Here is a 13,736-nt window from a genome sequence, read left to right on the forward strand (position 1 = left end):
TCTAGATCTTTCCTAATTTCCTGGAATTTTAGATAACTCGAAAGAAACGAGCTGTATTTAAAAAGACGACGCTCGACGGAAAGATATTCGGACGTTTGTCAGATATCGTGGCAACTGTTGACCAGTGCCGCTGCGTTTGACAGCAGACGACCTGAACATTGAACGTTCTCGAGCTCGTTGTCAGGTTGTATTGCGTTTGATGTATGATTGAACAATTTGCGCGGATATATAAGGTGCTTGTAACGTAGATCGATTTTCTTATAATTTCTTTGAAATTTTGATCACGCTTTCTTCCTTATTATTTCCTGTATTATCTGTGTACGATTCAATCTTTAAAGAGCCATAACTTTATCGTACTGGACGTATACATCTTCCAAGTTGAAAGTTTTAACGCATAATCCCTGTAGTAAGTCACTGCAGAAATTACTGTTTGATTAATTGCGGAAAAACTATTCTTACGGAATTGTGGAAAAATGAATACGTTGTGTAAAACAACTAGAAGAATCTTTCTTTTTTTTTTGTCTTTAAAATTCAGCTTTGACTACAGGTTTTCGAATAAAAGCTTTCATTTAGAAAATGTCAAATATATAACATCGATAATTTCAGCGTTGAAAATGCCGTATATTATAACGTAAAATTGCTGTTCTGTTCATTTTTGAATCGTTTGATAGCGTGCGCGCGTATAAAGTACAGACAGCCAAGAAATTTCTTTGTATGGAGAGAATGTGGGACATGCGTGAAGAATATGGTGCCGAGTCCCAGTGTGTTTTACTTTTGAGGGATATTTTCGTGCTAGAAATGCCTTGAACGAGTGCATAGATATCTCTGTATAAACGTAATCTGCGCCAACATAAATTAAAAGGAAATTTGAAAAATATATTTATCTGGTTTATTTGACTTTTTCGGCTCTGCTAGGATGTACCATAGTGTCTCTCTTTTACAGACACGTTTTTCACAACAACGCATCTTTATACAACTATGAAAGCTAATCTGTCAAACGTAATAAAATAATATAAAACGAAAAATGTTGTGCATTCATTATTTCCTTATAAAACGAAAGAAATTTTTCGGACGACCTAATATATCGACTCGGTGAATTTTTCTTCTTCGCATGCGTGAAACGTTTTCCGGTCCCATTGAGGAAAGCTGCGAAGATTTACAGGTGACAATTTTTGACATTCTACGCATATCCCTAGTTTAATGTTATCGATTTCTTAAAAAAGCAAAAGTAGAAAAATTTCAGGACGAAAAAGGACGTGAAAATAATTCCGCAACTAGTTGGAACGTGAAGATTTAACACTCTGAAAACGTTGGACAAAGTCGAGCTCGTTTCAGAGTCTAGTACGTGCTCGAAAATGGCGGTCTCGGTTTCCGTGGTCACACGAAAGATATAGGGACGACGTCACAGGACGTTTTCCATTGAATCGACATCCCTCTGGAGAAGCCTTTCTCATTGTGATGCGGATGTACGTATATAAAGCGACGTCTTGAATTAGTTTATCCATATGGATTGAGATCGTCGTTGGCGCGGGTCTCGTAGATCACTCGGATTGCTTTCCATTGTGCGTTCTTCGTTCGACCCACGGCCATTCTCTCCAGTTTGCATCTGAATGCCTCCGTTCTCTCTGCTTCTCGGCCATTCTGTCAGCCCTTCTCGTACGCCCGCTATTATTGAATTATCCTACACTTGACACGCGAATGCCGTTTTCAACGATTCACCTGCTTTTCACCCGTCCGCGCTTTTTCCCCCTTTGGAAGATTTTTAATACGAGAACCAGCCGGGCAAAATGGCAACTGTTAACCGCGTCGCTCCCATCACACGTCTACCAACGAATCAAACAACTTTTACGACGACGATTTTACGAATTTCTTGGAAACTGGTCGATCGCTGATCACGGCGGCTGTTTCAACTGGTCATTATACCGCGTCGTTTACAAACTCGAAACCGAAACAGCCCACTAAACTTTTCAAATGGAAAATCTATCGGAACCGGGTAGACGGATCAAATTTCTGACCTGCGTTTGTTACGCTTTCGGTTAAGCTATAATCGATCGGGCTTCAACGTTATTGTAGTTCGCTTATGAACAACATGACATACTTAGTAAAGTATCATACGCGAGATTGACCGTTTATCGTTCATCGTCGTAACGCCGACAATTACACGGATAGTTAGTTTCTCGTTTGAACTAAATAGGGAAGCTCGTCAACCGTTGCTTCACCCGCAGCGCGAACGAAACGACGGAAAATATTCGCGTTAGCAATTCCGCGTCATTTGAACAATCGTAAAATGGAGAATCGTGCGAACGTTTCGTAACTGCGCTTTGCCAGCTTTTCGAACTAATTACACCGCTCTTCTTGAGCTTAGTTTTTTTATCAAACGGCCGAGGAGGATTAAGCCGCGTTTGGCGAGCGTTCATTCGCGACAATTTATGCAAGAACTCGCGGTTGCCAGACTTTTTGCGAGTAAGGTTCGCGTTCCGAGACGGTAAAAAGTGTCGGTCATTAGGAGCAGCGAAAATGCGAGCTAGTGGAAAACCGTGCCAGCTTTGCGTGTTCCTGTTGTTGTTTCCACGACTCCAGCTATCTGCGTCTCGACTGCGAAATTCGACTACGTTGATGATGACGAACTGCGAGATCATACGAAGTACTTTCCTGTTTTAACGTTCTCATTTTTATTAAAAAAATACGTATATATATGTGTACCCGTATACTAAGAATACTTTGATTTTAGTAAGAAACGCAATAATTGACCTAGATCGTTAGAAAAACAATTGGCTGATAAAAATTTTAGATCCTGTTGTATGGTGATCCTGAACATACAAGGCAAATTGGATGACACATTTTTTCGTTGAAATTTCGTTGCTCAAAATCTGAATCTGATTCGTTTAAACGATATATCGTAAATATTTATGAAAGCAAACAACAAATACCATAAATAAATTAATGATTATCGCTTGAAATTGACCTGTAAACAGGTAAAAACATAATAATTATACACGTGATACACGATATACGTTAATGTACATAATAAAGAAGCTTTTGCAGTCTAAAATGAATATAAATTAAAGACTTAAATAATTTTCAAATAATTTACATATTCGCATAACTACGTATCGGAAGCTTAAACGTGTCTCGTGTTTTCACAACTGTCGTTGACACACGGATATTGTAAAATAAAACGTTTCCCGAATAAAATCGTAATGCGAGTCGCGAGTTCTTGTCGGGTATCGTGTTCTGGTCGATGGGGCGCTCGATCACAAAACTGGAACACTTGGTCGATGTTTCTGTCGCGCACGGACGTTGCTCTTGGTTCGTCGATTAATTCGCGACGATGCGCTGTCCAGACCGGTCATATTTTTCCGGCTGTAATTTCCAGCTGAATCTTCGCTACTTTCGTCGCTCCTATCGACGATACGGAACTATCATCGATCGTGAACTGGCTGAATCGGCGTGTTCCCTACTGTATCGGAAGCAGGGTGTATGTATGACTAGCCATGGTGATTCATCCATCCTCGATTTATGTGAAAAGCTTTGTTCCCGAAGATTTGCTACAGATAGATGTAGGAGAAAATTGATTTTTTTTTTCATTTAATCCCTTCCCTCGAACGCACGCGCGATCTCATTCGTCTATCTGGTTATGTATATGTATATACGTGTATATAGACACACACACATCTAGACACACGTACGAACAGAACAAATACACACGTGGTAGCACATCGTTTTGGTCCTTGCAATCTCCAATCCTCCTACGTTGTCACGCGTCAAGCGGTACACGATCCATAACCTGCAAAGCTCGAGGGAGAACCGCCCCCGTAAATCTGGTCGGTGCTCTAAATTAAGCCGCGTCTCGTCGGCTAAAAAAGAGAGTACACTGACTGCCTTATAAAAACGTTGAAAAGCCTACGGCAGACGTTGATTTTATTGTCGTGTCGTTTACATCCCGCTTCCTTCACCCACACCCTAAGCCTCAACCCCTGCGTTTTTGTGTTCGCCCGTGTCGTTTTAATTAGCCGACCCGGTATCCCTCCATGTCCTGCGGTCAGGGGGAAAGTTCGTTCGCCTTGGGGCGGCGCTCGTTGCCTTGCTTACCTCTTCACGCTCGCTCCTCGTTAATTGTTATAATCGATAGCTCATTGTAATTCCAGTGGAAACTTGGAAGCATACTTTACAGCCGCGTGTCTGTATCATTAATGTATTATTAGTTGAAAATCATTCTTCGTACGAACGAAGGAGATTCGCGGGAACAACGTTAGAAATTCAAAGGTCCGCTCTCTGATCGTTTGGAAAGGAAAAGGGCCACTCGTATTTCACGGTCCTCTTTTTACGCCCTTAAGACGTTTATTTTCTTTCCAGCTTTTCGCGCTTTTCTAACAGCCACACCGGCTGAAACGAAATACAGAGTCGGTCCAATTAATGCGCCAACCGAACGTGTATATAAAAGCTTAGTTAGCGACTGTGCGTAGCGCGAGATTCGATTAGCCCAGTTGCAACGCTCGAGCTGCGTCGTCGGGACACTGAACGATGACGATGTGCATTCATACAGCTCCATTGCCACGTCTCCCTTCAATAAATGCGCGCAAAGTTTCCGTGAATTCGTCCGTAACCGAACGATTACTTGTTGTTATCCGTTACTTGTCTTCGATCAGTGCTTACACATTTATTTTCCATCGTTTTAGAAGATATTTCATCTAGACATTCCTAATTCCATCTGTCTCTTTTTTTACCTACCGTGTCATACGTGGTTTAAGCTCGAATCGAAATGCTCTATTGGCGATACTTCATCGAGCTGTAACATTTTTCACAGCTCTCGGCAGCACGGAATGCTCACGTTATATTACACATTCCAGACTTCGCGTCTGGTGTCGTTCGGATCAAAAATATATCTGTCATATAATCGACGACACGATCCATCCATTCTGTACTCTTCGATCATCAAGGAAATGAACGTTCCTGAAAATATCGGAAACTGTACTGTAAACTGCATCGGGCGTTCCCTTACAAATTGCGGGCGAAATTAATCGGGCAACGATCAAGGCTTGCCAGTCATCCGCGGCGAAATCTTGCGCGACTGTAACTGTGACGAATTACCAATAAACCTGGGTTTCGTGTTTTTCCCTGATACATTTCATTCGTTCGACGAATAAACCGGTTGTCACATATTTTTCCATTCACCCTCTTGTTCACCACGATCGATACACAAACACATGGAAGCAAATCCTCGTAATTATTTCGTAGTCCCGACAAGATACAGGGGATAACGATGGCTGACTGATCCAGATTGATGAACGTGTCAACCAGGGCTCATTATTGATTCCATTATATCCGTTTCCTTATGTCGCAGACGGCCCGATAGCGCCAACTACTCGATCGACTACAACCTGGTATCGTTTACCCTGGTTGGTTATACAATGTACGAACGAGTGTCGTCGCAATGGTCGATTTTTTCTTCGCGTTTATACAACGGATTGCTTGTTAAACAACATATCTGCTAGGTCACTCTGTGCTCAAGCAAGGTATGAAGTTGTCTTTGGGCTTTGCTGCAGCTGGAGCAAGAGTTTACACAAAGTATTAGGTCGATAGCAGGCAGATTTCATTTTCCTTTCTGTAGCTGTTGCACGAAGAGCTCGTGCAACTCGTAGAAAACTCGGTAAAAAAATAATCGACTCTTTTAGCGTAAATAACACGAGTTATTAATCGGTTTGGGTTAACTTGTACGCGACACACATCTTAATCAACGAATCCTATAAAATACTTAAACGCAGGTACGTTTCGTATTTCTTTCACTTCGATAAGAACTGATCTGCTCCTACGAAGAATTAATCCCGCTTTCGATAGCAGAGAAAGGATGAAAATCGGCCTCTGCCTTCTAAATTATTCCTCGCGTGCGCATTTACCATTTGGACAGCTAAGCAGGCATAAATCACTCAAAGTGTGTCGCTAGAGAATCGTGGAATGACAACGATCCCCTACTAAATTCCCGTAAGTATATATCGAGTCATGAACCCGATACCAGCCACCCTCGTCCTCCCAAGAGATTGACAGGGGACGATAAACTCGAAAACTACAGTACGCTACGGGGTTCGTTACAAGAACCGGACTAACGAAGGGATGGTCAGGGGCGAAGAAGGTGCAACGATAGGGAACGAAGGAAAAGCCAGGGATGTACGGAATTCCGCTGTAATTAACTCGGTGGCCAGAGGCTGGCTGGAAACGAATGGGATTGATAATGACCACAGGGTCGTCTTATCTGGCGACCCGACACAGCCCAGATAGGTAGAAAGGGTCCCGTGAGGTTTTTGACCAACTTGGGTCGTCTTGGCCCCGCGCCATTTTTCATTTTCTAATACGTGGAAATAGTTCATCAGTCGGTCGACCGATAAAAACCAGCAACCGTCGATAAAAGTTTTTCGGCCTGTGGATCGCTATTGACCTTGCTGTTAGTTCATCCTGAAAATATCCCAATGATGGAATTATTATTATTCGTTTAATCTGTCGTGTGTCGTTCGAAGGTGTTAGAATTTCATTGGAAAGTTTTGCTCGTATATTTGTAGATTTGTTTTGAGATTTTTATAAATTGCAGATAGTTGATATTACGTGTGACTGCCTTTGTATATGTACACATTAACATAATTTATTTATGTTGAAGATTTGATCGATAAATTATTCTAATAAATTATTAACAAAGTGGCTGTTATCGGCTAATGCATCGAATGAAACGATTTTTCCTATATCTGGTTAGTTAAGCGATACCGATAACGATATCCTGACAATTTTATCGGAGTGCAATCGTGCGGTTTCGTTTCACTTTTCCATCAGGCGCCCACTCGCTACGTCTAATTACTGTCGCTTCGCGGACACGCAAAATGCAAATGACTGCGGGAAAATCAATGAATCGACGCATTTGGGTGCATTAGTCAAACGTTGATACGTAATGTCAGCACGCGCGTTTCCTATGTTGTGTTAAAATAGAAGCCGATGATTAAACGCGACGCTCGGCTTTGTAAATTTTCGACAGAACGTGGAAATACGCACGATGATTTCGCGTGCCACAGCCGCTAGCCGAACGAACTTTTCCACGAATAAAACAGATTCTTTGATGCTGTATAAAAATCGACATCGAAGGAAAATAAAAAAAGAAAGAGAGGCAGTAGTTTTCCATTAATAACGCGACGTACAAGTATGTCGAGTGAGGAATATTTGTCAACGTTTACGGATCTTAAAGAAGTTATTTAACCAGTGACTGGTTTGTGATGTGCGTCGTGTCGACGAACGAAACATATCACAGATGCATAATTTCGCACGTTAAAGTTCTTCACCGATGCGTTGAGCGAATTCTCAACGAGCCGATCGATATCACGCCACTATAAAATCGTAAATACAAGGCTGATTCTTGCGGATGTGCAGTTTGAACGGGCACCGATTGTAATTTTATGGCAGACATCAATGAAACCGTTCGTATCCGAGGGATATTTATTCTCTGGATGGCGCGCAGTGAAACGTATAAATTTCATTTACATAGCGATAGCGAGCATAGCTTTTTACGTAATTCATCGATTAACCTAATGGCGCAAAGGCAGCGACGGACGAAATCAAAATCATTTATCAATCTGTCACGAGAAAAGATAATGTCCATCGATATCCCGAACTCTTGTTACTTTTTTTTTTCACGTTGCGAAGATTTTGACTGGCACGACGATAACGTACCAACACTTTGGCAGCGATTGACAAAAATTGAAAGCCGATGCTCTCAACGTGCTCGCGTTAGGTTCAAGCTCATTTATATTCAGAATCAACGAAGGAACGTGAAGAAATGTAAATCGCCGGATAATGCGGGAAAGTAGCTTTCCCAGGCATATAGGTACGCTGATAATGGCCGCAGGTAGGTCAGCAACGAAGCGATAAAAGTTGCTCAAGAGGTTCCCTTCCCTTCCCCTTTCCTTTCAGCGACACAACAATGCCGTTGAAGCCCTCCTTTATGGCCGGTTACGCTCTTCTCCACGGCTAGTAAATGACTTCGTCTGGCAACCAACTTACGCCTTACTATGTACTATGATTCGCTTGAAAAGTTGACGTCAAAGCATTATGAGATGCCGACAAACACGTGTCTTCTGCGCACATACTCGGTGTCCCGTAAAGACCGTACACCCGCCCCACTATGTTTCAGGCTGTTGTCGCTGAAACTAATTGTTCATCAGGGAATCAGGAAATTTTTTTCTTTCGCGGTAACTTGTTTTCTATTTGTAAGACTTTCGAGAAGTCGAGCAGAAAGTGAAACATTTAACAACGGCTATTCGAGTCGAACGTGTATCTATCATACACTCGGTGGAAACGATATAGCGCGGTGATAAATTAAAGGATTAACAAGAGATACCCATTGATGTAACTGCGCCCAGGACTGTACGCGTTTTGTAAAAGCAATTTGAACCTTGAACTGCAAAAGACATTTGCATATTGATATCCTGTTTACAATATTTCATTAAAAGGTATTAAGTTTCTGTTCTATACAATTTGAATTTCAGCAACCGAAACGTGTAAACTTTACCTCGCCGTTGATTTCACGATCAAACGACGCTAACTCACCAAAGCATTACGTTGTTCAAAAAGTTTCTTTCGTTTTATAAAGAAATAAACGTTTTTTCTTTTATATTATTTTGTCGAATTACGTACGTTCCATTTTGTTCTATTGAAATAAACACCGCGATATTTTGCAGACTTGGTTTCACGTTTGTATAAAGGCACATTGTTGTAAAAATCACGTTCGCGAAAGAAAGACACTTTTCGGACAACCTAATATTTTAACATTTATGACAACAAATTTTATATTACGCGTATTACACGAAACTTTTAACGTTATAACGTTTTCACCTACGGTGCAACAAAAATATACGTCTGTATAATTGAATAAGATGGATGAAATGAGTAACGTTTAATGTTGAAATACTATGATTTCAGGGGTGGACAAGGCGTACGATGCTTAGGGATGCTTGGTCGAACAACGGTGGGAAAGGCTGGTGGCGATGGTGGTCTAGGTTGGGCGGATTGCTGGCGATGGCGACGGCCATTTCCTGTCTTGTTGCTCCGTTTCCGGGTGCCTCGGCCAATCCGGAAGCGAAGCGTCTCTACGATGACCTGCTGTCGAACTACAACCGCCTCATCCGGCCTGTTGGCAACAACAGCGATCGCCTCACTGTCAAAATGGGACTACGCCTCTCCCAGCTCATCGACGTTGTGAGTAAATCCCACTTAACCCATTATCGTAGCGCATGAATAGCGTTAGAAACTATAGAATCGGTGTAGAACGCCGGTGAGATATGTGGAACAAGAGCGGTGGCTTCTGACATCGGGTTGTTCCCCCTCGACAGGCCTCGATTTCACCCTGCGCGGGTAATTGCGCTTCTACCCTGTCTCGTCACGGTAATTTATTAAGTCCTGCAGTGGAACGTTATTTGTAACGGGAAATTTATTAGGCAAATACTGTACGCCCTATACAAATTAGTGATAATGCACGGAGAGGATATAGCAAGAATGGGGAAAGCGATCGCGTATGCCTGTGGGAACATCCTCAATTCGAAGTGCGAGTTTTCTAAGGAGGCAAACGGACGTTTTGCAATGAATTAGGAGGACGCGAGTTAACCTGTGTGTAGAAGACACGGATTATAATTATCGATGGTTGAAATACTTCATTTGCAAGGCCGCTTCGCTATAATATTTGCTTTTTATTTGAAATTCTCCCCTTGAATACTACATCGAAAAGCTAATGTCACTGAATCTGAATTTTTCGATATTTCAATTAGAAGAAATTAAGCATTCGTTTTTATAATCTTTGCACGTGGGCGTTGCAGTCTTGTTGTATTCGCCTACGCTGTAGTATCCCGCACACATTTCCACTACGTTATTTATCATTATTTATAATTTACAAGAGCAGTACGATGAATTTGACGCGAAGAAATAATTCTCACAGGCAATTGGCGAACGTTGCATCGCTAAAATCCGCCATTTCCTTTCGCGATTCAGGCCCGTTTACATTGGATCGTGAGAACCACACCGAACTGCAATACTTGGTCGAAATTCGCCGCATCCATACATAACCGGGTGCTCGGAATATTTGTTTCTGCATTCTCGTCGAACACGATCGTTCGGCAGGGAAGCGTTCGGCTAACTGGAAATTCGTTCGGAGCCAACACGCACCGAACTGGCATGGCGTATGGATTATGCAGCAGATACAGGCACCGATACACCGCGCGTCCACGTACTTGCGGTGATAAGTTGAATTCCGGGAGTTTCTGCCCGGAACCGGAACTAATTTACAAGCGGTTCGATCCATAGCACTTGAGCCATTAATTGCCATAATCTGATCGCAAGCAATCAATCGTGTCTCGGCTCGAGGTTTGCCGGATCTCGAACGGCTACCTACACACTCGAGGTCATCTTCTCGACGGATCAATGTGCTACAATTACGCGATTGTCTATCCCTTCCTTCTTGTCATAGGTGACCATACCCTCCTCCCATTTCGCCTCCGCGGCCGCATTGTCTCCTTGGTTATTACATTCGTGTTACATGCTTATGTAGCTTGGTCCGAATTTCAGCTGTAATTACCTCGATCACGGATGTCTATAGACTAAATACGTGTTCACCTCCGTTCAAACTATAATTAATTTGTTATCGGTCGGCCAGCCGGTTTGGCTGACCGTCGCGTTGGCTGTTATCAATGGAACATCAACACTGTAATTTCACTGCGACCACCTTCCACTGCGGGTTTGCTTGGTACGCGCTGGGACTCGGCAAATCTCGTTTCGCCGTACGTGCTCGTGGCTCGCATGCCGTTTCTTTCCTCGCTGTAATCTGCGAGGAGAACGCGGTTCAAAGGATCGTTTGATGACACAAATTTTGCGATGTTTCGATACTTACACTACTGGAAATGTCTTTTGCATATTAACGAAACATAGTAGTTAGGACTTGCGTAATTTCGTTAACACGCTTCGATGTTTCTCGTCACATGCGTGAAAATCGTAAAAATGCAGATGTTTCTTGAGACGATCGTAATTTCGATTCAGACCGAATATAATTCTTGGTCCTGGTGGTCCGATCGTATTATGATTCGCAAAGTGAGTGGTTCCGTGTTGTAAGAAGGAAGGTTAAAAATGGAATGAACTGAATTTTAAACGCGTGAAAGTAGTTTTAGCTATAGAGAGGACTGATTTGGAAAAATAGAAAGACAAAGTCGGGATCATTCGATAGGGTGGAGCGTGGTTCGATTTGAACCACGAGGTCTCGAGTTGGAATCCCCGAACAGCCCAGATTTCTTTCTTCTCCCGATTTTATGGCTGATATTGGAAGCAGAAAGCGAACGACATACACAAAACCCGTGAACGCTGGAAACTTGAAAGAAGCAAATGCACGAAGCAGGTAACGAGAAAGTTGAAAATATGTAATACAAAAGAAACACGCAGGAAAGACGCTTGGATACATCGTACACTGGTTGTGTATGCAATGGAGAAATTGTTTCGTGCGAAGGAAAATTCAGAAGAGGGCGTTGGAAAATATCCAATCGTAGAGAAGAGAAGCAAAAGAATAATATTTTTAAAAAAGATTTCTAGCGACGAATTAGTTGCAGAAAATGTATTTTCAGTGCATCGTACCTAGTTCGCGTGGAATGCATCACGTACGTACAATGTTTCTGGACGAAAATGCGCAGGAAGCGTTAATGGACACGCTAAACTGCATGCAAAGTAGCGCAGTCACGGAAAATAAATTCCCCGTCCTAAATAGAAGGAAGATGAAATCTAATTGTCGGCCGCGTGTTATTATAAACTCGAAAGCGACAAAGCTCAGCGATGTCCGCGTTATTCGATTAAATCTCTTTATCGTTGTTTGCGCGGCGCTTGCTGTTTCATGTGGCGTACCAGCCTATGCAATTGAATTAAAATCGATCGATGAGAATGGCGCGCGTTTCGTTCGACTGCGATCGCTGCAAAAAAGTTTATCGATGCAACGATGAAGCAGAACAGGGAGCTTCCAACTACGTGTCTCGAAGTTAAAGGCGGAGCTAATTTATTTATGGATCTAAGTAATATCTCGAACCTATTCAAAGATCGTTTAAAACCGTATAACGGATAAACGTCAGTGGCATGTGAATGACATTCGCGAGTTACGACTTGGCACGCGTCGAGTGCGGACTTTCCGCGAGCTTCTCACGAACAGTAATTATCACGTGCAACTGTGTGCATTCGTCGACTCCTTGAACTTGCAACCACAGCGCGAACACAGGATTTCAATGACACTCGGCCGGTCCACGCTTTGTTGGCTGATTCTACTTAGAAGCCGTGAATCGACAACGATGCAGCGACAACAAGCCTAAATTACCCGTGGTGGTCGTGAATGTTCGAGCATAAAATAAATTTCTAGACCACTGGACAGAGAAGGATTTATTCCGAGCGCGAACAGCCACGGTACGCGCTGCTTTATACGAATTACCATATCCACGTATCGCGTAATAAATGGACAGAGAAAAATTGTATCAGAATTGAAAAAAAAAAAAAAAAAGAAAAATAGGAATATTTTGTTGGTACGTGTCGAGGCAATTCGGGCAACATTTTATCGAGACGCGAATTTCAATATCTTTATGTAAAACGGCCGGAATACTCTGATGGAGTTTCCTTTAATGAAAGCCCGAGATCGTTTAAACGAGCGATAATGAATTAATCGCTTTCCAAGCGATAAATAGTTTGTCGGGAAATTTAATACTCTGAAATTATCGGGAATTTACTTTCTCTAGGCAAGCGAGCGTTTTTGTTGAAAAACGTCGAGCCGATTCCGTTTGATTTCCCCTCGGAGAACATAACTTCTGAGTATTTCCGAACAGTTTAATTAGTCCGATAAGAGGCGGAATTACGCGAGAGTGATGTAACGTCGGTTTAAACGATCGAAATTGCAGCGTGCAAGTCGACAAGAATTTTCTGCACGCGCGATATCTTTCCCGACGTCGCGAGCTTCATGCAAAATATTCAACGTCGTCGGGTACAAACGGCTCGTTAACCGCGTCTCTCGTCCCCGAGAGGATGGTGAAACCCTGATGAAGGATAACGTGTCGGCTCGATTGCATATTTTAATAGCGATTGCGTCGTAAACCAAGGAAACCGAGGGGAGACCGGTGATAACCGTCACCATTTGTATTCTTCGCTACGAGCGAACGTAAAGAGGCCACGCGTGCGATGCGAAAAAAAAAAAAAAAGAGGGAGGATTGCACTCGCGAGTTAACGACCGGTAAACTAGACGACATGCGAAACCCATTTAGTGGAGCGTCGCGAAACGATTAAAATAACAGAAACATCGATGCTCGATGGTCGTGGGACGCGCGTACTTCCGAGGATACGATCGACTCTTCTCCTCTGAATCGGAATTCAGAGTTCGCCATGCTTATTGAACGTAGCAGCATGAAACTTCCGAGTACAATCCTCTTGGATCAACGACGACGGCGAATCTCGTCGAATCGATTCTTAGCATCGATGTTCCCTTCTTTCAGCCGGCTAGTTTCTCGTGTCACGCAACAGCCAACGCCCACTTTTCACAGCCGACGAAAGCTTCGCAATCCGATCAATAATCACAGGCTAACCGGCCAATTGTTTGGTACGCGTAAGTGGATGCACGTTTAACGGTAACGGGAGAGAAGCGACAGCTTTCCTTTCGATGGCGCACACCTTGGAACAATGAAGGTGTCGACTGCTTGACTGGG

At 42.8% G+C, this 13,736-nt stretch overlaps 1 protein-coding gene across 1 annotated transcript in view; it reads left to right on the forward strand.

Moving 5' to 3' along the window:
- LOC132906449 (acetylcholine receptor subunit alpha-like 1) overlaps positions 1 to 13,736 on the forward strand; it is a 164,147-nt gene that overhangs the window by 42,714 nt on the left and 107,697 nt on the right. The window contains exon 2 of the mRNA XM_060958656.1: positions 8,956 to 9,231. Coding sequence (XP_060814639.1) covers positions 8,974 to 9,231 — 258 coding nt within the window. The 5' untranslated portion in view covers positions 8,956 to 8,973. The remainder of the gene's footprint in view (positions 1 to 8,955; positions 9,232 to 13,736) is intronic.

This window comes from Bombus pascuorum, chromosome 4 (genome assembly GCF_905332965.1).
Source record: "Bombus pascuorum chromosome 4, iyBomPasc1.1, whole genome shotgun sequence".
Classification (NCBI taxonomy): domain Eukaryota; kingdom Metazoa; phylum Arthropoda; class Insecta; order Hymenoptera; family Apidae; genus Bombus; species Bombus pascuorum.